Source organism: Mytilus edulis, chromosome 2 (genome assembly GCF_963676685.1).
Source record: "Mytilus edulis chromosome 2, xbMytEdul2.2, whole genome shotgun sequence".
In the NCBI taxonomy this organism is placed as follows: Eukaryota; Metazoa; Mollusca; class Bivalvia; order Mytilida; family Mytilidae; genus Mytilus; species Mytilus edulis.
The window spans coordinates 76,572,755-76,598,491 of record NC_092345.1 but is presented as its reverse complement, the minus strand read 5'-3'; the positions used below and the strand labels follow the sequence as shown (position 1 = coordinate 76,598,491).

The window sequence follows — 25,737 nt, the reverse complement described above, 5'->3', positions numbered from 1 at the left end:
ATGATCAAATTAATATAGAAAGGCTGTATTGCTGTTCTTCATTTTAACTTATTGTCAAAATGCACATCACTGCATGGTGCAGGAAACATTGGTTCCGTTTGATTGATTTCAGTGATATATTCCCCTGCATGGAAACTCTTTTCTATATGCATTGCAGTTTTTGTGACTATAGTATTGTTCCTATATGTGACCAAATGACATAGAAATTAACAACTACAAGTCACCGCAAGACCTTCAACAACGAGCCGGCAAAGTCCTTACCGCATAGTCAGCTATAAAAGGCCCCGAAATGACAAATGTAAAACAATTTGAACGAGAAAAAAATGAACGAAAGGCAAATATGTGAAGGCCGTACGGTGACCTATAGTTTTTAATGTCTGTGCCATTTGGTGTCTTGTGGAGAATTATCTCATTAATTGACAATCATAACACATCATTTTTTGTATATGTAACACAGTAACAAACGATAACAACTGAATTACAGGCTTTGGACTTAGGACAAGCACATATATACGACATGTACCGAATGTGGCGGGGTTGAAAATGTTAGCGGGATCCCAAACTTCGCCAACCTGGGACAGTGTTGTAACAGTACAACATAAGAACGTAATATGAAAATAAGATGAAATAGCCTTAACTTATCAGATGGATATAAATATAACTACATCTAACAAAAACAGAGTGGACGTAAAGCCAGGTACTTGTACATCCTAACAACAAAAGTATAGATCTGAGAGTACTCGAATTGACTGCATGACAGCTAGTTCGAAGCCAAAAAACAACTATATTAAAAAAAGACTAAATTATCAATCAATACACACCCAACATCCAATGAATTAAGTGTAAGGACGCCATAAACAGTCAGAGAAACAAACGACCTTGTGCAATGTCAAGATACAGGTATCGACAGGTTGTAGATCCATGAAAGTGCAGATGTATCAAGTTACTAATACTTCCTTAAAAGTTATAGTGAAAAACTGGTCCGTTATCGTGACAGTGGTATTGACTATAAAGACAGCGATAATAACCGAGCCGTAGTCGAGCTCATGATCCTTACCTTAGTTAATACCACTGTCTTACGGGCAGTCCATGTATCACGATAATGACCACTGAGTTCTTCTAAAACTGTTATGTTTATTTCATTGAGGAACCCTGTTTTTACAAATTCGTATAAATTCTAAATGTTTAAAGCAAACTTGAGTTAAACTTATTGTACGATTTCTATAGGAAAGAGAGAAGACCTAGCTGTCGTAGTCACATGTAACTACATACGTTACTGCCATTTTAAGTGCCATTTTTTATAATAATTTAATTTAAAGGTCGATAAGTTTACCAGGATCGTTTCTAAATTTCCGGGCATGCATGGTAAACAACATCTCCGTAAAAATGAGGATGTGGCAGTGCTATCCTGTTTGAAATAAGTTAAGTCTGTATGGTATCTGTTATACGTAGTTAGTTGTTTTTCATGATTATTTGAGAAGCAAAAATTGACAATTTACTAATGAACTATGAAACAGAGCTCAAGTTTTGATTGACACTTTTTGTCATATATTTCAAAAGCAAAAAGGACCAAAAGCACCGGACAAAAAGCAAAAGTATCGGACCAAAAGCAAAAGTGTCGGACAAAAAGCATATAATTATAGTTATCGGACAAAAAAGCAAAAGCGGACAAAAAGCAAATCCCGGACCGAAAGCTCCTTATCAATCGTAAGCATATTGTTTATTTGAAACTCTTCTGGGTTTCATACAATAAGAAGCATTCCATTCCGAGTTTAAAAATGATAAAAGATTGCTAATACTAATCTCACGGGTGACCACCTAATAATTTAAACCATTTAAGTGGAATGTGACAGCAATAACATATAATTTATGAATACAATTTTGCGGATTGAAATTTGAGATACTCCGATACCATTTCAATTTTAATTTTCCATAATTATACTCAAAAGTAAAATAACAGACTACCGAACTTCAATAAAAATTAAAAACGAAAATTCCGTTATCAAATGTCAAACGGTAAAAAGTGTGAATGTATAAAATCTACATTATCCGTTTTGTTTTAGATTTAAAAGATTAATAAACTTTTAAATACCTTTTTTTAACTCTAAAACCAGATGTGTGCTCACAGGCACGTGTTTCTATCCATTGGAAGGTCAACTATCCATATAGGGCCTTCCAATGGATAGAACTCGGATCTCGGATAGAAACAGCGTCAGGTGCCTGTGTGTGTGCCTTAGAAAGGCAGGATCTTCATACAAGACTGTGACAAGCCTGTCCAAATCCAAAGGCTTAAACATATGAAACAAATAGAAAATAACCGTCGTATTCCTGACTTGTTACAGGTGTGTCCTTATGTTGAAAATGGTGGAGCAGGGGCGGATCCAGTCATTTCAGTAAAAAGAGGGGTTCCAACTATATGTCCCCATTTAAATACATTGATCGTTCAAACAAAAGGCTCTTAAGCACAGTGTGGGAACGGAACTGTACGGTTTTCTAATAATTTGGTCATTCGGGAGACTGTCAAGCGGCGCTCCGACATTTGCAAAATAACAAGGTGCTTGATGGAAACTTTGACGAACTCTTATGTTACTATATAACATCTCTGCTTCAAAATTTGATAGCTAAAACATTCTTTATGTAAATATGAACCAATAAAATAATAAGAAAGATATATGCATCAAAACGTTTTCCTAAGAATGGTGGAGCTCCGTGTAAAACGATCAAAATTGTCATACAACAGCGATCAAAAATGTCAAATAAACATCGAAAAATCAATGTTTGGTACCTGAATTTTCACATGTACCTTTTCTGATATATAGTCTTACCTGTCTGAAAGTTTCAAAGCCATTTTCCCAGTAGAAATCCAAATATACTCATTTTCTCCATGTCGGATATTTTTATTGACTGTACAATCGCTTGCAAGTTTACTGTAATATCACTTGGAGCTTTTCTTTTCATCGTTTGGCCAAACTAGACTACTCCGAAAGGAGTGTAACCTTCTTTACCTTGTTATGACTTCACGGTCCAGCTAGCAAGCAAGCTAGTCTAAGGTATTACCGTTTTCCTACATGTAGTTGTACTCGTTGCATTTTGCTGTAATAGTTTCTAGTGGCATATGACTAATTATAACTCTTAAGTAGATAATGCTTACTACTATCTCTTCTCCCACTTTCATGATCAGTTTATGTTTTCCATGATACTGTTGTCATATAAATATTTATTAAAACTACTGCAATCCAATACAGTATATGTCTGGCATGATTTTTCTCTCCTTTTTCTGTTACGATTTAATAACAGTTACATGTAGTTATTTTGGTATTGTTATCATTTTTTAAACCTAAATAATACACACAAAAGTGTTTATGATGTTTGAAGCTTTCAGGGGCGTAGCTGCCGTTAGGCACTTTAGGCACGTGCCTACACATAATTTTTTCACAAATATTTTTTTTTTATTAAAAGAATAATAAACAACGTTATATGTAGATGAACTCCAGTGAAGTTGTCACAACTCCAATTATCGAATGTCATGTGTACACTAGTATCTCGTCCTTAGTGAATGGAATATTTAATAGAATTAAATGTTTTTATGTGTGTACCTTATATAGAAACTATAAACTAGAACTTTGGTTCAGATCATTTCAATTCTGTCAACAAAAACTTGAATGAACCTCAATTTAGACACATGCATTTTCAATTAGTTGTTGTTAGTTTTCAACTAGCTTTCCACTTTGTCTTCACCCGACCTGCCAATGTAGGTCGTCCGTTTGGCTGTGCAGGATGTATAAATACGTAGTCACGTCTGGTCAGAATGGGGACTTTTAATCTTATGCCTAGTTGTAGAGAGAATGCCACTCTTTGATGAGTTCGTAGTTGGTCTACCGAAAGGCAAAGTTTCTGCTCCTATCCAACAATCCCTCATTTTCCAATGCATGGCATTTTCAAATATTTAGACCTTCGTCCTGTACAACACCTATTAAGGGACTGGGCTCCCTGTTGTGTTTATTGTAAATAATCAATTTTTTTCTTTTTTTTTTTCTTTTTTTGTTCTAAACCTGCATAAATATTTTACACTGGATGTTTAAAAATCAATCTATCAACTAGCTTCCAGTAGTTTTGAGTACTCTCAGATCTACATGTAATGACAACAATTATTCAAATTTCTAAGCAGGTAGGGATTTTACAGTCGAGCGGGATATAAAGAAATACGAATTTCTTGAATTTTGTTACGTTAGTATGAACAGAACAGAACTTTTGCATTAGGCATCGACTATGTGTGTATGTGTTTGTGTGGCTAGGGTGAAGGTTTAAAAATCTAAAGATTGATGGTTGATGTCTTTCTAGCCAAAAGGATGGTGTTATTATTTAGTAATATCAATGTTTACGTGCACGTGCCTATTTGTTAATGAAATATCGTCTATATGTACTATCAATTAAGTAAAACGTATATATCGATCATAACGGAATAGATTTGAAAATACCAAACACGGTGTACTGCTTAATTAAAGGGATATGCGGATCTATGGTGGGCAGTACATATTGTAAATAAGTTATTTTAATCTTGTATATTATAATTATCATGATTAAATAACCAGAAAATTTAATATTTTTGATTTTTGTGCATAAAATTTTGCAGCCAAAACCCTGAAATCCGTTTTCCGTCGGGGGATGGGGGGGGGGGGGGGGGTCCCCTGAACCCTCTACCAGGGCCTTGCCCTGTACCTGCTGGGGGCCTTCATCGGTCCCCAGACCCCCTGCCGATTTGTGCCTACAGTTGAATGAATACCTAGCTACGCCCCTGGCTTTTGTTTGAATGGATGCAGCCTGCATTAGCGGATCCGGTATACGGGGAGAGGGAGTTTTGGTGGTTGAAACCCCATTTTTTCCGATTTTTTTTTAATTTTGTGGACGTTTCAGGGTGTTCCGTGGTTTGGATCCCCTTTTGCAGAATGGCGGGATCCGCACCTGGTCTGATTTCATCAATGATAAAATTGAGAATGGAAATGGGGAATGTGTCAAAGAGACAACAACCCGACCAAATAAAAAACAACAGCAGAGGGTCACCAACAGGTCTTCAATGTAGCGAGAAATTCCCGCACCCGGAGGCGTCCTTCAGCTGGCCCCTAAACAAATTATACTAGTCCAGTGATAATGAACGCCATACTAATTTCCAAATTGTACAAAAGAAACTAAAATTAAAATAATACAAGACTAACAAAGGCCAGAGGCTCCTGACTTGGGACAGGCGCAAAAATGCGGCGGGGTTAAACATGTTTGTGAGATCTCAACCTCCCCCCCCCCCTATACCTCTAACCAGTGTAGAAAAGTAAACGCATAACAATACAATAGTATGATGATCCGATCATTCATCTGATTTTTTATAGTTTGGTCTTGTGCTGTGCTAGTTTTGGGGAGAAATGAGCGAACACAGACATTTTCAACCCTTCCAAATTCTGTATGTACCTGTTTCAAGTTAAGAGCTCGTAGTTCAGTGGTTGTTTTATTATGAATTAGGCCGTCAGTTAAATTCGAAAGGTATTGATTCCTATTTTTCATGTCGGGACCTTTTATAGCCGACTATAATTGCTTAAATCCATTTATTTTTTGAACTTTGACAATCATATCACATCTCCTTATTTTTATATTGAAGATATAAATGTGGTTTGATAAACCAACTGTTTCGTTCATTTCATTTTGTCGGATGCTATAGTTGGGAATATTCAAAAGTTCCTAAATCGTAACATTAATATATAAAAAAAATCATGTTGAAGGATTGTTTGTTTTCTCTGTCTTTCAGATAACAAGTCCTCTCCCATCCTTGATAACATTTAATTTTACTGGAGCTTTTTCTACCAGTAGCTATAGCTTGTAATAAACAGACATCTCATTTAAAATTATACCACATCTTCTTATTTTAATATCATGTTTATTGACATATACATGTCTTTTCTTGGATCAGTGGTTAGCTACCACCATTCCACGTTCGAATTCCTTGTTACAATATCCCGATCCTGTGATGAAAAATTCTTTGTTGTATTGTTCAAATATGTATTTTTTTTTTTTAAATTGCTGGTAAATAATATATTAATCAAAATATGTTAATTACCCTTCTAGAGAATCTAGTCACCTTTTCGGTATATATAAATATTTATTTTGTACGAGGATTATTTTCATTTTTATTTTAGATTAGATTCTTAACATATTTTGTACTGTCCTTTTCTTTTTGTCTTGTATACTTATTCAGTGGTTGTTTGTTTATGTATTACATATTTGTTTTTCGTTAATTTTTTGTACATAAATAAGCCGTTAGTTTTCTAGTTTTACATTGTTATTTCGGGGCATTTTATAGCTGACTATGCGGTATGGGCTTTGATCATTGTTGACGACCGTACGGTTACCTATAGTTGGTAATTTCTGTGTCATTTTGGTCTCTTGTGGAGAGTTGTCTCTTTGGCAATCATACCACACCCTCTTTTTTATATCTATTGTACACATATTGTTTTTGTCTCTGATATAGTCACCTTAAAAGGGTTCCTTGATAGAATCTTAATTGTCAAAATGACTGGTTATATGCTTATTTTCACTTCAAATACCATATATGAATATAATAGGACAGCAAGAAACAACAAATGCAATCAGTGGCGGATCCAGAACTTTTCCTAAGGGGGGCCCGCTCACTGACCTAAGAGGGGGCCCGCTCCAGTCATGCTTCAATGATTCCCTATATAATCAACCAAATGGATCCGCCTATGGCAATGCATATGCAATGTATTTAATAAATTTGGCCAAGCAATTCTACAGGAAAGCTCCAAGTGATTGTACAGGAAGGCTCCGAGTGATATTACAGTAAACTTGCAAGCGATTGTACAGTTAATAAAAATATCCGACATGGAGAAAATGAATATATTTGGATTTCTACTATGACAATGGCGTTGAAACTTTCAGACAGGTAAGACTATATATCAGAAAAGGTACATGTGAAAATTCAGGTACCAAACATTGATTTTTCGATGTTTATTTGACATTTTTGATCGCTGTTGTGTGACAATTTTGATCGTTTTACACGGAGCTCCACCATTCTAAGGAAAACGTTTTGATGCACATATCTTTCTTATTATTTTATTGGTTCATATTTACATAAAGAATGTTTTAGCTATCAACTTTTGAAGCAGAAACGTTACATAGTAACATAAGAGTTCGTCAATGTTTCCATCAAGCAACTTGTTATTTTGCAAATGTCGGAGCGCCGCTTGACAGTCTCCCGAATGACCAAATTATTAGAAAACCGTACAGTTCCGTTCCCACACTGTGTTAAGAGCCTGTGTCGCTCACCTTGGTCTATGTGCATACATGTATTAAACAAAGGACACAGATGGATTCATGACTGACAAAATTGTGTTTTAATGATGGTGATGTGTTTGTAGATCTTACTTTACTGAACATTCTTGCTTCTTACAATTTTCTGTATCTATAATAAACTTGGCCATTTAGTTACACAGAGGAAAATATTTTGTAAAAATTTACAAAAATTTACAAAATTAATGAAAATTGTTAAAAATTGACTATAAAGGGCAATCACTCTTTGAAGGGATCAACTGACCATTTAGGTCATTTTGACTTATTTGTAGATCTTACTTTGCTGAACATTATTGCTGGTGACAGTTTATCTCTATCTATTCTAATATTCAAGATAATAACCAAAAACAGCAACCCAACAACCCATTGTCCAATTCATCTGAAAATTTCAGAGCAGATAAATATTGACTAGATAAACAATTTAACTCTTTCATATTTGCGCTAAATGCTTTGGTTTCAAGAGTTATAAGCCAAAATCTACATTTTACCCCTATGTTTTATTTTTAGCCATGGCGGCCATCTTGGTTGGTTGGCCGGGTCACCGGACACATTTTTTAAACTATATACTCCGATAATGATTGTGGCTAAGTTTGGTAAAATTTGGCCAAGTTGTTGCAGAGGAGAAGATTTTTGTAAAAGACTACAAAATTTACGAAAAATTGGTAAAAAATGACTATAAAGGGCAAGAACTCCTTAAGGGGTCAAATGACTATTTTGATCATGTTTAACTTATTTGTAGATCTTACTTTGCTAAACATTATTGCTGTTTACAGTTTATCTCTATCTATAATAGTATTCAAGATAATAACCAAAGACAGCAAAATTTCCTTAAAATTACCAATTCATGGGCAGCAACCTAACAACGGGTTGTCTGATTCATCTGAAAATTTCAGGGCAGATAGATTTTGACCCGAAGAACAATTTTACTCCGTCAGATTTGCTCTAAATGCTTTGGTTTCAGAGTTATAAGCCAAAATCTACATTTTACCCCTATGTTCTATTTTTAGCCATGGCGGTCATTTTGGTTGGTTGGCCGGGTCACCGGACACATTTTTAAACTAGATACTCCAATAAATTGTGGCTAAGTTTGGTAAAATTTGGGCTAGTAGTTTTAGAGGAGAAGATTTTTGTAAAAGTTAACAGACGACGACGGACGACGGACGCAAAGTGATGAAAAAAGGTCACTTTGCCCTTCGGGCCAGGTGAGCTAAAAAGGGAGATTTCCAACCCCCAGATCCCCCCCCTGGATCCGCAACAATATATGTATTGTCCCAAGTTTCAGTATGCATTTAGTAATACAGCCTTTCGAGATGCGCGGAATTTTGTGTTTGTTCGGTAAAGCACTTCGTGGTTTACAACAATTTTGAGCAATCTGTCTATTTCCGGCTAATAAATATGCAAGGGAAAGACCAGAAAGACCATCACTCTTTTTCTCGTTCATCAGATTCTGCTGAAGCAGCGTCTGGTAGTGCGTTTAGAAGAGATACATCATATGATGATAATTTTAACTATCCATACTGCCAAGATATTAATAAATATGAAAAACTGTGTAAAATTGGACAAGGAACATTTGGGTGCGCAGTCTTCTTTTTTTATACTGTTATATTTATTGTCATTTATCTAACAAGAATATATATGACACGACTAATAGCTTAAGAATAGGGTACTAAAAACAAAATTTAGTCTTCTTTTTCTTTTGATATACAATATTCCATCAACATTACAATGATTACATACTTGTCAACAGTTTGAAGACCCCCCCCCCCAACAACAACAAAAAAAAAAATGAGGAATATCCTTTCAATGAGGGACTGTCCCTCGAACTAGTGGTGTACTGTTGCACATGTCCTTGTGGACAGAATACCCTTTGGTTGCCCCTTAGTGGGAGTATCCCAAATGACCCCCCATGTAGTTTAATTTTTACTTATTTTTCATTAAATGTTTATTTTAATTGATTTACTTGTATACATGTCAAAGTTACTGACAAACAGCATTTGAGATTTTTGCCAGTCGACTGATATGTTTACAAGTACCTGTGACTGTTGTAGTGTTGTAGAACAGAAAAAAAAATGATTTTGTGACTTCAAGGGAAAAAAATATTATATTTGGAACAACTTTTCTGATATTTTTAATATTAAAGAAAATATAAGTTCTGGGATATTACAAAATTATTGGACATGTTTGAACATATACATGTAATACCAGATAGATGTATAATTCTTTTGGAATAGTTTTTTTCAAATAATATCAATTTGTGCACATTTTTACTACAGAGTGGTTTTTACCAAAAAATATTTTTTTTATCACTTGAAATGTACCCCTCATTCATGTAAAAGGGAAAGTCATTACAATGAGGAGTTACCCCTGATTTGAAGGGTTTCCCAACCTGATTAACAGCAGTAATTGTGAATTTTCTGATCAAATTCAAAATAGGTGGCACATTTTTACATAGGCAGAAAATGCACTTTTGGCTTATACATTGTTTCCCCTGGGTCAATTATTTTTTTCGCCACCTCTTTCGCCAAAACAATATATTTTTCGCCACTTTATTATTTTTTTTGCCAAGTAACATAAATATATTTTTCCTGTTGTGCCCTTTTGTACTAAGAAGTAATTTTTACAACAAAACAAAAGCTTTTATCACATGAAATTGATCCCTCATTTCATGTGTAGTCATTACATTGAAGGGTTACTCTCATTCGAGGGGTTGTTCCCAGCCTTTTGGATAGATTTTTTCATAACGACAGTTTTCTTTTCTTGACCATATCGTAAATGAAAAAGTTGAGACGTACAACTATGCTTGAAACACGTGCATGTGTCACTCAAACGACTTTATTAAAGTCAAAGGATAAAAGAATTAAAGTTTTAAATCGGAGATTTTTCTTGCTTTTGAACAATTTTCGTCACAACAACAGCTTTCTTTTCAAAACTATCATTAAAGGGAGAGATGTCAAAAGTTTGCTTCAAACACGTGCGTTGCAAAGATGTAAATAAATTCTGTATGTGACATTTATAGCGGAAGCCATTTGACCATATCATTTTGTGAAACAATTCAATCAACACCTTTATTAATTAGTCCTTTGTTGTCGATAGCTATAAAATGCAATCAGCTGATTATTGATTTTCTGTCTAAATCTTAATGAGGTCAAGGTGAATTCCGAGTATTGTCTGATCGGGTAAAGTCCGAGAAACTCGAAAAAAAGTAAATAAACAAGATGGAGGAAAATAAATCGGTTTATATATTTCTTTCGTCAAATTGTTTCGCAAATGACAAATTTTTATCGCCACAATTATTATTTGGCCCGCTTATATCTAAAAAAATAAGCAGTTACAAATCTGTGAGGAAAAAAATCTGCAGGCAACAGTCTATCTCCTGCAGATAAATTGAATTACTCATTTTGGTGAAATTGCCTCTGAAATGTCAGTTTTTAGTACTAAGATTTCAAAGATTTTGTTTTGTATATATTATAATTTAAAAAGAACAAGCAAATCTGTCAAATAGTAAAACTGGTCAACAGGTTATTGTCTGTCTGTTGTGACATGTGTGAAGTAGTGTCGGAGAAAAATCAGACAAAAGATTTTTTGCATTTTTTTGTGTTATCTTCAAAACTATATCAGGTAGAGAGAATTTTTGAAGGAGACTTTAAAGTATTTAGTTAAAAGAAATAATCTTTCATTAGTTAAAATGTTTTTTAGAGGTATGAATTAAAAATAAGACATCATGGATGAATAGTCAATAGTGACCCCTTATAGGAGTTTAATATGGCCGTTGGTGGACTAATTTCACTCATTTTTAGTGAACTTTAATAGATAGAGAAATTTTAAAGAGTAAAAGTGTTAAGTAAACATAAGATATCTTACATGTCTTAAGATTTTGATAATTACAATTATTGCATGTCCTAAAAATCACCCTGTAATGGTTAACATCCCTTCCATAATTTAAAAAAATCCAAAATGTGTCTACCAGGTATGTTGTTCTCTCTCTACAAGAAATCAAAATATGTTTAGATATTGTCTAGCTGTTGAACTGAAGCTCTTATTTTGCTCATGATATTTTTTGACAATGGTCTGACTATTGTAAAAAAATATCAAAAAGGATCATATGAGAGCTTTATGATTACACAGCAAGAAATTGTCATGATTGCAAGACTTACTGTCATGATGAATAAATGTTACTTCAGAATTAAATAATATTCTTCTAAAATAAGGCTTGATTATATTACCATCTTTATATATCTACATCCTATTCATATTATTAAGGTTCGACTCTGAATAATTTACTGCATACATGTACGAAGAAATACAGTTGGATGTGCATACTCATGTACTTTTTTAATTACAGAGAAGTTTTCAAGGCCAGAGACAAAAGCAATAGAAAGACAATGGTAGCAATGAAAAAAGTGTTGATGGAAAATGAAAAAGAAGGTGTAAGTTATTGTTAATGAAAAACAGGATTAAATAGGGTATTTTACATATCTCTAAACTCAAATATAAAAAAAGCACATTTGGATTTCTACAGGACATTTTATTGAAATCCATTTTTGGAGTTACTAGATATTAATCTGTTAATGTCAGCAGAAAATTAATTAAATATTCGTATACATATTTAATTGATACAAGATTAAAAAGTATTTTATCCGTATCTTATGTTTGTGTAATTAATTGAATAAAATATATATGTTATTTGGTGTGTATTAAAGTGTTACACAGAGAATTACCACACTTTTTTCAAATAATATAGTATTATTCCATTCTTTCTTAATATGAAAAAAAGAAGATGTGGTATAATTGCCAATGAGACAACTCTCAACCAGAGACTAAATAATATAGAAGCTAATAACTATGGCCTTAGCAAAACCCATTCTTCATAGTCAACAATAAAAGGCTCTGTAAGGCAAGTACTGATACAATACAAGTATTGCTTGACAACTGTGATGATTTACCAACAATTACACCTTTGGTATCAACTGGAATCACCTCATCCATAGTATAATGCCAATCGTAATTGACCACAGTTAATATTTCTTGTATAACATAATTGAACTGACAATTTACTACACAGCTCTTCAATACACAATTCTTGACCTCAAGAGCATACATATAATTATATAACCTCGCATTTCAAAAGTGGGGGTATACTGTTTTACTTCTGTATGTCTGTTTGTTAGTCTGTCCATCCATCTGTCTGTCCCATGAATATTTTTCGTCGTATTTTTCTCAGGAACTACATTACAAGGATTTCTGAAATTTAGTTTCAGGGTTTATATAAGTTAGCTATACGGTGTGATGTGTTTTCAGATCCATCAATTTTTGATTGATTACAAATACATTTTACTTGAAGAATTTTTATTTTTGGTATTTTACAGTTCCCAATAACTGCTCTTAGAGAAATCAAAATCCTTCAGCTGCTGCGACATAATAATGTTGTTGATTTGATAGAAATATGTAGAACAAAAGGTTTGTTAATAATTTAGGTTATGTAAAATATATAACAACAACCTACAACAATTCACTGAGGTGAAGGGATACCTGAAATCTAACAGCTTATAACTTTAAAGAGTGATTGATTTATAGCTGCTAATTTTCAGTTTCTTTAAACAACAATCATGATATTTTTTTAATGACTTATATTTCATAAATATGTCCAGGTTAAAAAATCTCTCCAAGAATGTTGAATCTGTAGATGTAACACTTTTAAATCCTGACCAATTAAGTTGCTTTTAATCTTATTTTGTCCCTCCTGTATTGTTAGTGAATCAAAGGGATCCTACATTTTATGATTTTCATCATGTTTCTGTCTTTGTTAACATTTAGGTTAAGTCAGTAAACTCTATACTGACAGGTTGCATGTTGCAAACAAGTGACAGGATTCATTACCCTGATCTTATTAACCTCATTTTCATGATTTCGCAATTGCTTGAAACTATATTTGGTGTATGGGATCCTTGCAAGGTCTCAAGACTCATCAGTTAGGGTTTACTTGACCTCTACCTCATTTCTTGGTCAATATTTTATATGTCTCATATCTTTAAAAACCATAATAGTAAGAAATAACAACAGGGTCAAAATTGCCAAGAATTTCAAGAGCTACTTTTTATCTTCCAACAAAATAATCAGATGTCACTGGCACAAACTTATGGTTTATTATTATTTTAAAGTTTTTGAAAATTTAACAGAAAGATAGAAAATGTAAGCAGTAAAAATTATCTTCTAACAAGATCAGCTTAAATGCCTTGATATTATTCAAACAATTGCCGATTGGATGACTCTTTACAGGACTTATTGCCCTTAAATAATGATTTACAACTTATTTACAAGATTTTGCTTATTGTAATGAAAACTATAATAGATTTTGAGAAAAAGTACACAGCATAAATGTTGACTTATAAAAAAGAATAACAGGAATGCAAATTTGACAGAACCTTTTAAGGTAGAATAACTGTATATCAAATTCTTGGATTGTAAGATAGCATTACACAATCAGTCTAGTTCTTTACTTAAATCTCAAAATTTGAGACAGATTGGCAATTGATGTGTAAGGCTGTTATTTGAATGAAGAAAACATATGTGATTTATTGCATTATTGAGACTGTTTTACAAATATCAAATATTTGTTTTAGTTCCATTCAATTTTTCAACTTAGCCATATGCATATAATGGGAAATAACTCTTAAAGAACAAATTTTACAAACAAAGATAAGCTAGTATTATACACTAGTCTCCAAAAGAACCCCTCTACTTTAGTGTTGTTTCTAGTTGTAATTGTTTTCCATTTTTCATTTCAGCAACACCATACAATAGGAATCGAGCAAGCTTTTATTTAATCTTTGAATTTTGTGAGCATGATCTTGCTGGTTTGCTGAGTAATGCTAATGTGAAATTTAACCTTGGAGAAATCAAAATGGTTATGAAACAACTTTTTGAAGGTCTATACTACATTCATGAAAGTAAAATATTACATCGTGACATGAAAGCTGCTAATATACTTATAACAAAAAGTGGAGTTTTAAAACTGGCAGACTTTGGATTAGCTAGAGCATTTAGTTATAGATTGCCACACGAAAAACAGAACAGATATACCAATCGTGTGGTCACTCTGTGGTATCGTCCTCCAGAATTACTGCTCGGAGCAAGGGATTATGGACCAGTGATTGATTTGTGGGGTGCTGGATGTATTATGGCAGAATTGTGGACTCGGACTCCAATAATGCAGGGAAAGACTGAACAACATCAGTTACAATTGATAACACAATTATGTGGCTCTATATCAAAAGATGTTTGGCCAAATGTAGATCGACTTGACCTGTTTAATGAAATGGAGATGCCTCAAGGTCATAAAAGAAAGGTGAGGGACAGGTTGAAACCTTATCTAAAAGATGCCCAAGCAATTGATCTGTTGGACAAACTTTTATCATTGGACCCGTCAAAAAGACCAAATGCAGATATGGCTTTGAATCATGACTTTTTCTGGACAGACCCAGATGTAATAGACTTGGGTAAAATGCTTTCACAACACAGTACCTCAATGTTTGAGTACTTAGCTCCTTCAAGGAGACCAGGCCAACCAGTACCTCAACATAGACCAACTAGACCACCCAACGCAGAACATCATTTTGAAAAAATCTATTGAGTCTTTGTTCATCTGTATGAACTATGCTTTCTGATAAAATCAGTTACTAGGTAAAATTCATTTTGTCAAATTTTTGGTGCTACTTTATGAAATATGTATTCTATGTATGAAAGGAAAGAAAGTCTAACGATTTTCATGTGATTATTGCAAGAGCAGTATTTGTCAAAAAAAAATGATATTGTTATTATTCATATTTGTTTCTAGTATTTAATTTTGTTATCTTTTATATTTGTTCACAAAAAGAATTAAATGTTTGTATTCTAATGTGTTCCTTTTCTTATAGAACAACAAAATTTAAAGAAAGTAGTCTATTGCAAATATTCTATAACCATATATATTTTGAAAGGGTAGTTTAGTAAGTTTGAAGTTCTCTTTACTTCTGACCTTCTTGTTGTACCTAGTTTTGGCATATGTTACCCACTGTAAAAAAAAACCAACAGTCATCATTAATACATTGGTAATATGCTGATGAAATCATTGATGAAATAGATGTAGTGGGTAACAATAAATATGGAAATCTATTTCCATGAAATTAAGAGATATGGATAAATCCCAGAAAGCTAGTGTACGGTATAAAATTAAGTCTAAGCTTTAAATGAAATGTCTTAGGGACTTATCATTTTTTATCTGGGAGGGGGGGCTGGTCAAAATACAAGGGAGATCAGGTTTTTGTCAAGCCTGCGACTTTTGTCGCAGAAAGCGCAGGTAGCAATACACAGTTAGGAGTTTAGTTTCGCATTTTGGCCCCTGTGGATTTTTCAAATAGGAAAGTTATTGTGTAATAAAATTCATTTTTAGACAGCTGAGTGCTAATTTAGCCTTCAAAGATGGTTTATAAGAGCATCAAGATTATTTTTTACATGTTTTATGGGCTGTTTTCTGTTTGACAATCCGTATTTTCATAGCTAGACCGACCATCGGTCCAGAAATTAATGTAATGTTTACAAACACTTTTTTTCTACACGAAGTTTTTGACGCAATTTTACAAAAAAATGAGATGAAAGACATATGATTTTCATTGGATTTGCTGAATGATATATGTACACAGTTTCAGAAAAGGTATTACTTCAAGCGATTGAAATTCTACTTTTAGCCAAATTTTGGGGAAATATGTGACATCTTTTCCCCCCTTTTTGCAATATTTTATAACAAATAAATGCAGATTGTTGCCATGGATACACCCAAAAGAAATTATATTTTACCATTTCATATACTGGATATAAAATCTATGGAAGATTCTGATTACATACATCTGCCCATATATGACACAAACAGTAAGCTTGATATTGCAAGAAAGCAATGAAAAGGGGATGGTAAAATTTATAAGGGCAAATTTTAATATTTTTTCCTAACTGTTTATTGCTACCTCAACATAGGGATAGTGATCTGGCGGCGGCGTTAGCTTACTTTTTAAAAGCTTTATATTTTAGAAGGTGGGAGACCTGGATGCTTCATACTTTGTATATGGATGCCTCATGTTACGAAGTTTCTGTCAGTCACATGTCCAATGTCCTTGACCTCATTTTCATGGTTCAGTGACTACTTGAAAAAAAAGTTAAGATTTTTTGTAATGTTAAATTCTCTCTTATTATAAGTAATAGGATAACTATATTTGGTATGTGCGTACCTTGCAAAGTTCTTATGCTGTCGGACTGTTTTCACTTGACCTTGACCTCATTTCATGGATCAGTAAACAAGGTTAAGTTTTGGTGGTCAAGTCCATATCTCAGATACTATAAGCAATAGGTCTAGTATATTCAGTGTATGGAAGCACTGTAAGGTGTACATGTCCAATTGGCTGGTGTCATCTGACCTTGACCTCATTTTCATGGTTCAGTGGTTAAGGTTAGTTTTTTTGTTTTTTTTTTTGTTTTCTAATAACTATATGCAATAGGTCAACTATGTTTGGTGTATGGAAATATTTTATGATCTATATGTCAGTCAAGCAGGTTTTATTTGACCTTGACCTCATTTTCACGGTTCATTGCTCAGTGTTAAGTTTTTGTGTTTTTCTTAAACAATAAGCAAGGGTCAACTAAATTTGTTGTATGGGAGAATTGTTAGCTGTACATGCCTGACTGGCATAGTTCATCTGACCTTGACCTTGTTTTCATGGTTCAAAGGTCAATGTTTTCTTTTCTTGATTTATGTTAAGTTTATGTGACAGTTATAAAAAAGCTTTATGTTTAGGACTATCAACATAATATCAATGATTATTAAAGAAGGTGAGACATTTCAGCATGTGCACTCTTGTTTTCTGTATGTGGAAAAGGGGGGTTAAATTTTTTTTATAAATTTGAAGTGGGGGGATCAATATTTTTTTGCACATGGATTTTGTCCAAAAATACAAAGCATGCCGAATCATGAAAGAATATAGTGTAGAGCAATAAATTCTCCAATTGATGATTAAATATTCATCTAATCTGCATACAAACAGTTGAAAATTTATACAGAAGTTGATTCTGATATATGTATCTTTTTGTTTTCATTACAAGATCCTTTTGGGTCCATTTATACCTCTTACTCCCGCAAAATTTGTACTTTTTAGGCTAATAAAAAAAAAAATTGAGATTACTATCACACATTCATGAATAAAATGTGACAATAAATGAGTAACTGAATTGTTCAAGCTATCCATATAAAACTTTAGCGACTCAATTGACGTTTCTGTAAGGTCTTACGTAAAACGTAAGTTTTAGCAGCGTTTAAGAGAGGGACATATAATAGATTCCACTTAGTAAATATTTTAATAATGTGTTGTTACTGTTTCAAAAAGTTATTTTTTAGAGTTACATGTACTCAGGGTAAAGTTTTCTTTAATAGTGCAATATAGGAAATTAGAAAAAAAAAATCAGAAAAAACTACTCAAAGCACTGGCTCGTACTTCCTACTTATATTCATTTTCAAGACAATTTTCCCTCAAATATGTTTTTGTACTCGATCAACTGAGAATATTTCATTTTCAAAATTTTCATGAAATAACCTATTTTGTATGTTAAAATTTTGGCATGTTTTAAATAGAGAGGGATCATTTTTTTTTTAAATGTGTTTACTGGGGGGATCAAATTAAAATAGTGAAATATTTCAGGGGGGATCAAATTAAAATAGTGAAATATTTTAGGGGGATCAAGAAATTTTGTATGTTTGATTTCAAAATGACCAGCCCCCCAGGTAAAAAAATATAAGTCCCTTATTGATAAAGTAACCAAAATTAAAACCTCAATTTACAAAACTATTTCCTCTTTTATAAAACATTTTTGATAACATCTTTGATAAATACTAAGAATATTATTTTCAATATCTTGGATAGAGTAAAACATATCATAACTTTTCATCAGGTTTGTGACAATTTGTTATTAGATATACATGTATATGCAGACAAGAAAGAGTGTTTATTTAACATTTGAACCTAAAATTGTGTACACACTCTGATGATTTTTCAGAATATTAGTCCACTTTCAGCATCATTCTCAAGTAATTACAAGAGAGAAAAAAATACTTTAGTTTTCCTCTAAACTATATGGGTGGATTATTCAGGTTTTTTTTTAAATTGAAAAATAGTTAACAATTCTTTTTTAAAAGTTTTGATATAATTAATAATTATTTACTTCCAAATATAAAAAAAAGGAGATGTGTTATAATTGCCAATGAGACAACTCTCCACAAGAGACCAAATGACACAGAAATTAACAACTATAGGTCACCATATAGCCTTCAACAATGAGCAAAGCCCATCATGAAAGGTTTTCACTTTTATTGTAAGGAATTAGAAGTGGACTTCTGCACAAATGCTTACTTCTGCCTTTAAGGTACATTTTAAAAGTATAAAGATAACCTGACCTTTTGTTGCTGATGTTCACACTAGTATTGGACAAGTTCAATTCAGTATGAACATGAATTCACATATTGTTATACATATTTGTACTAGGCATACCCCAACGAGTTATTCAAAGTATCAGAAAACAGAAAGTATGTGACCTATAATAAGTTTTAATCATCATTTTAACTCTGGTTGATATTTGTCTCATTGGCAATCATACAACATCTCCTTATTTTTATTGTCTCGCCTATGACAAAGTCAAAGAATGCTAAACATAAGAATTGCAATTAGTCAACAGCAGGCAGTGACAGCTTCAACCATTTATACAAAGCCTTATATTATAAAAGGTAGAAGACCTTGATGCTTTATACCAAGTATGCAGATACCTTATGTTAGAAATTCTGTTGATCATATGTCCATTATGCTTTACCTCATTTCATGGTTCAGCAACTGCTTGAAAAAAAATATTGTTAGTTTGGTGTCATGCAAAATGCCAACTTATTTAAAGTAATATGATAAATCTATTTGGTGTATCCTTGCGAGGTCTACATGACCGTCAGACAGGGTTCATGGTGATCAAGGTTAAGTTTATGTGGTCTAGTTTGTGCCTTATATACCATTAGCAATAGGCCAATTATATTTAGTGTGTGCAATGGTTGTATGGTATACTTTTTTTGACTGCCCTGTTATTTGATATTGTAAGGAATAGGACAACTATATTTGGTGAAGCCAATAATTGCATGGTGTTCAGGTTGTCTGGCAGGTTTTATCTGCTCGTGACCTAGTTTTTGTCACTCAATTTTCAATTTTTATAGATCTGCAAAATTTTTGCATTCCAATAATGTTATCACAATGTCATTATTGTCATTGTTGGCCCAAGACATTTGATTTCACGACACAAACTTGAATATAAATCTATGGATCTCCATGAAATTGTTCCACAAGGCTCAATACCACACCAGGAAGGTTGGGATTGATTTTGGGTGTTAAATAATGATTGATTTTAGTGGTTATGGTCCTAACTGTTTAGAAATAAGGGGCCAAAATAGAAGATTTTTCTTGTTTCATGACAATAACTTATGTTTACATGTATGGATCTCTATGAAACCTGTACCACAAAGTTCCATACCAAAGCAAAAATTTGTCCATAGTACACGGATGGCCCAATTGCACTATCCTTTCCTGATCTTTCCTATTCCAGTGAATCATGAAACTGGGATAAAAACTCAAAGATCATATCATTGGGAACATGTACCAATTTTCAAGTTGAATGGACTTCATTTCAACTTCATAACAAATCTAATTGACTAAAAATTTTAACCAGAAATTAGAGACTGAAGAACGAATGAACAGACGCACAGATATAAAAACATAATGCCCCTATAAATACATACATGTATGCAGGTATAAAATTGAGGTCAAGAATTTGTGTGTGTAATAAATTGTGTCTAAATTAATTATGTTACATGTCACGAGATATTAACTGTGATGAATCAGGACTGGAGTTTCATCCAATCAATACTTACACCTTTTGAGAGTAATTGTTTGAAAATCATACAATATCTAGAATACCTGTTTTTAAGTCGCAATGCGACACAATATTGTCCAATGGAATACATTGTAAACATTACAGGTATTCTAAAAACATGTGATCATGTAAACAATAAACAAACACACATGTTTTACCAAAACAAAAACATGTGCTCCCATACTATTATTAAATATATTAATTAACAGTAAACTTCTAAAATAAATTTACAGCTACACATCTCAAGACAATTATCATTTCTAAAAACATAATTTTCAAGCAGTGTAAGGGAAGTAATCAAGAAATCAAACATATACATAACAGTATTCTTTAAATTTTAATTGGATTACCTCCCTTACACTACTTTTGAATTGTCTAAATTGTCCTTTAACCAAAAAAACCTTGTTTCCAAACCTTTTTTTGCCCCCAATTGCTTAATGATTTGAGCAATTGCCCCCTATAACCATCCCTTTGTAGTATGGAAACTTGTGGTGTAATTTCAGAGAGATTTCTATACTTAAGCACAAGTTATTGACTGAAAACTACAAAAATGCTTATTTGGGCCCCTCACTTATTGAAACTTCTCTTGAAGCAAGAACCCCGAAACTTAATTCCAGCCTTTCCTTTGTAGTAAGAAACGTTTAGTATCATTTCAGAGAGATCCATACAGTTAATTAAACACAAGTTATTGTCTGTAAACAAGAAAAATACTTCTTTTTGGCCTTTTTTCAGAGTGCACATGCTGAAATGTCTAGCCTTCTTTACTGATCATTGAAATTATGTTGATAGTCCTTTATATAAAGCTCTATTACAAAGTTCTGTCACATAAACTTAACATTAACCAAGAAAATAAAACATTGACCAATGAACCATGAATATGAGGTCAAGGTCAGATGAACCATGCCAGGCAGGCATGTACAGCTAACAATTCTTCCGTACAACAAATTTAGTTGACCTATTGCTTATCGTTTAAGAAAAACAGACCAAACACAAAACCTAACACTGAGCTATGAACCATGAAAATGAGGTCAAGGTCAAATAAAATCTGTGTGATTGGCATATAGATCACAAAATATTTCCATACACCAAATATAGTTGACCTATTGCATATAGTATTAGAAAAAAAGATCAAAACTCAAAAACTTAACTTTGACCACTGAACCATGAAAATGAGGTCAAGGTCAGATGACACCTGCCAGCTAGACATGTACACCTTACAATCATTCCATACACCAAATATAGTAGACCTATTGCATACAGTATAAGAAAAACAAACCAAAACACAACCAGATGCTCCGCAGGGCGCAGCTATATACGACCGCAGAGGTTGAACACTGAACAGTTGGGGCAAGTATGGACACAACATTTAAGCTGGATTCAGCTCTAAATTTGGATTGTGATTAAATAGTTGACACAGCATTGGTTTCTGACTCAGAATGAATGTGGTCTAATGAACTTAAAATATTTTTTTTGCCTTTGAGCAATTCACTATGCTGTTGAATATTAATCCTCTCAAAAAAATGTTTGAAGAAATTTTCTTTTTATTTATGAAATCTGAAATGAGAAAAATTTAACCCCCCCCCCATTTTTTTTTCACATCCCCCTTTCCCTTTTTCCAAAACTGATCTCAATTCAAATTCCTAATGGAGTTTGCAACAATAACTACTCATTTAAATACATCATAAAATATTAAAATGTAAAATAAAGTGCTTGTTATCACTGAATGGTAAAGATTGTTTTAATTTGTCAGTTGGTAGTAAAAGTGAATATACATTGTATATTGTATAAAACAATGATTTAAGTTGATTCAACTACTATTCTGGACAAAGAAAGATAACTCCAATTGAAAATTTCTTGCTATTGCACAATATTGTGCAATTAGATATTTCTTGCTATTGCACAATACTGTGCAATTGAAAATATTTGCTATTGCACAATACTGTGCAATTGAAGATTTCTTGCTATTGCACAATACTGTGCAATTGAAAATTGCTTGCTATTGCACAATACTGTGCAATTGAAGATTTCTTGCTATTGCTGAATACTGTGCAATTAAAAATTTCTTGCTATTGCACAATACTTAATATAATAATTTTGGATCCTGATTTGAACCAACTTGAAAACTGGGCCCATAATCAAAAATCGAAGTATATGTTTAGATTCAGCATATCAAAAAAGCCCAAGAATTCAATTTTTGTTAAAATCAAACTTAGTTTAATTTTGGACCCTTTGGACTTTAGTGTAGACCAATTTGAAAACGGGACCAAAAATAAAGAATCTACATACACAGTTAGATTTGGCATATCAAAGAACCTCAATTATTCAATTTTTGAAAAAATCAAACAAAGTTTAATTTTGGACCCCTATTTGGACCAACTTGAAAACTGGGCCAATAATAAAAAATCTAAGTACATTTTTAGATTCAGCATATCAAAGAACCCCAAGGATTCAATTTTTGTTAAAATCAAACTAAGTTTAATTTTGGACCCTTTGGACCTTAATGTAGACCAATTTGAAAACGGGACCAATAATTAAGAATCTACATACACAGTTAGATTCGGAATATCAAAGAACCCCAATTATTCAATTTTTGATGAAATCAAACAAAGTTCAATTTTGGACCCTTTAGGCCCTTTATTCCTAAACTGTTGGGACCAAAACTCCCAAAATCAATCCCAACCTTCCTTTTGTGTTCATAAACCTTGTGTTTCAATTTCATTGATTTCTATTTACTTATACTAAAGTTATTGTACGAAAACCAAGAATAATGCTTATTTGAGCCCTTTTTGGCCCCTAATTCCTAAACTGTTGGAACCAAAACTCCCAAAATCAATCCCAACCTTCCGTTTGTGGTCATAAACCTTGTGTCAAAATTTCGTAGATTTCAATTTACTTAAACTTAAGTTATAGTGCGAAAACCAAGAAAATGCTTATCTGGGCCCTTTTTGGCCCCTAATTCCTAAAATGTTTGGACCAAAACTCCAAAAATCAATCCCAACCTTCCTTTTGTGGTCATTAACCTTTTGTTAAAATTTCATAGATTTCTATTCACTTTTACTAAAGTTAAGTTGCGAAAACTAAAAGTATTGGGCTGACGACAACGACGACGACGCCAACCTGATAGCAATATACGACGAAAAATTAAAATTTTTGCAGTCATATAAAAACTTAACTATAACCACTGAACCATGAAAATGAGGTCAAGGTCAGATAACACCTGCCAGTTGGACATGTACACCTTACAGTCCTTCTATACACTGAATATAGTAGACCTATTGCTTATAGTATCTCAGATATGGACTTGACCACCAAAACTTTACCTTGTTCACTAATCCATGAAATGAGGTCGCGATCAAGTGAAAACTGTCTGATGGGCATGAGGACCTTGCAAGGTACGAATATACCAAATATAGTTATCCTATAACTTATAATAAGAGAAAATTTAACATTACAAACTAGAGGCTCTAAAGAGCCTGTGTCGCTCACCTTGGTCTATGTGCATATTAAACAAAGGACACAAATGGATTCATGACAAAATTGTATTTTGGTGATGGTGATGTGTTTGAAGTTCTTACTTTACTGAACGATTTTGCTTCTTACAATTATATCTATAATGAACTTTGCCCATTAGTAACAGAGAACTATATTTGGTAAAAATTTACATAAATTTACCAAATTAATGAAAATTGTTAAAAATTGACTATAAGGGCAATAACTCCTTAAGGGGTCAATTGACCATTTAGGTCATGTTGACTTATTTGTAGATCTTACTTTGCTGAACATTATTGCTGTTTACAGTTTATCGCTATCTATTATAGTATTCAAGATAACCAAAAACGGCAAAATTTCATTAAAAATTACCAATTGGAGGGCAGCAACCCAACAACCAGTTGTCCAATTCATCTGAAAAATTCAGGGCAGATAGATATTGACTTGATTAACAATTTAACTTCTTGTCAGATTTGCTCTAGATGCTTTGGTTTCATAGTTATAAGCCAAAAACTGCATTTTACCCCTATGTTCTATTTTTAGCCGTGGCGGCCATCTTGGTTGAATGGCCAGGTCATCGGACACATTTTTCAAACTAGATACCCCAAAGATGATTGTGGCCTAGTAGTTTCAGTGGAGATTTTGTAAAAGATTACTTAGATTTATGAAAAATGGTTAAAGATTGACTATAAAGGGCAATAACTCCTAAAGGGGTCAACTGACCATTTTGGTCATGTTGACTTATTTGTAGATCTTACTTTGCTGAACATTATTGGTGTTTACAATTTATCTCTATCTATAATAATATTCAAGATAATAACCAAAAACAGCAAAATTTCCTCAAAATTACCAATTCAGGGGCAGCAACCCAACAACCGATTGACCGATTCATCTGAAAATTTCAGGGCAGATAGATCTTGACCTGATAAACATTTTTATCCCGTCAGATTTCCTCAAAATGCTTTGGTTTTTGAGTTATAAGCCAAAAACTGCATTTTACCCCTATGTTCTATTTTTAGCGGTGGCGGCCATCTTGGTTGGTTGACCAGGTCACGCCACACATTTTTTAAACTAGATACCCCAAAGATGATTGTGGCCAAGTTTGGATTAATTTGGCCCAGTAGTTTCAGAGGAGAAGATTTTTGTAAAAGATTACTTTAATTAACGAAAAATGGTTAAAAATTGACTATAAAGGGCAATAACTCCTAAACGGGTCAACTGACCATTTTGATCATTTGACTTATTTGTAGATCTTACTTTGCTGAACATTATTGCTGTTTACAGTTTTTCTCTATCTATAATAATATTCAAGATAATAACCAAAAACAGCAAAATTTCCTCAAAATTACCAATTCAGGGGCAGCAACCCAACAACCGATTGACCAATTCATCTGAAAATTTCAGGGCAGATAGATCTTGACCTGATAAACATTTTTATCCCATGTCAGATTTCCTCAAAATGCTTTGGTTTTTGAGTTATAAGCCAAAAACTGCATTTTACCCCTTTGTTCTATTTTTAGCCGTGGCAGCCATCTTGGTTGGTTGACCAGGTCACGCCACACATTTTTTAAACTAGATACCCCAAAGATGATTGTGGCCAAGTTTGGATTAATTTGGCCCAGTATTTTCAGAGGAGAAGATTTTTGTAAAAGATTACTTTAATTAACGAAAAATGGTTAAAAATTGACTATAAAGGGCAATTACTCCTAAACGGGTCAACTGACCATTTTGGTCATGTTGACTTATTTGTAGATCTTACTTTGCTGAACATTATTGCTGTTTACAGTTTATCTCTATCTATAATAATATTCAAGATAATAACCAAAAACAGCAAAATTTCCTCAAAATTACCAATTCAGGGGCAGCAACCCAACAACCGATTGACCGATTCATCTGAAAATTACAGGGCAGATAGAT

The 25,737-nt window shown here is 33.1% G+C and overlaps 1 protein-coding gene across 1 annotated transcript; it reads left to right on the top strand.

The window, feature by feature from the left end:
• Window positions 1-8,713: 8,713 nt before the first annotated feature.
• Window positions 8,714-15,247, top strand: LOC139513002 (cyclin-dependent kinase 9-like). The gene is made up of 4 exons (XM_071301045.1): window positions 8,714-8,927; window positions 11,696-11,780; window positions 12,720-12,810; window positions 14,139-15,247. The coding sequence occupies exons 1-4, from the start codon at window positions 8,749-8,751 to the stop codon at window positions 14,981-14,983; spliced, it is 1,200 nt and encodes a 399-aa protein (XP_071157146.1). The 5' UTR covers window positions 8,714-8,748; the 3' UTR covers window positions 14,984-15,247.
• The last annotated feature ends 10,490 nt before the right edge of the window (window positions 15,248-25,737 follow it).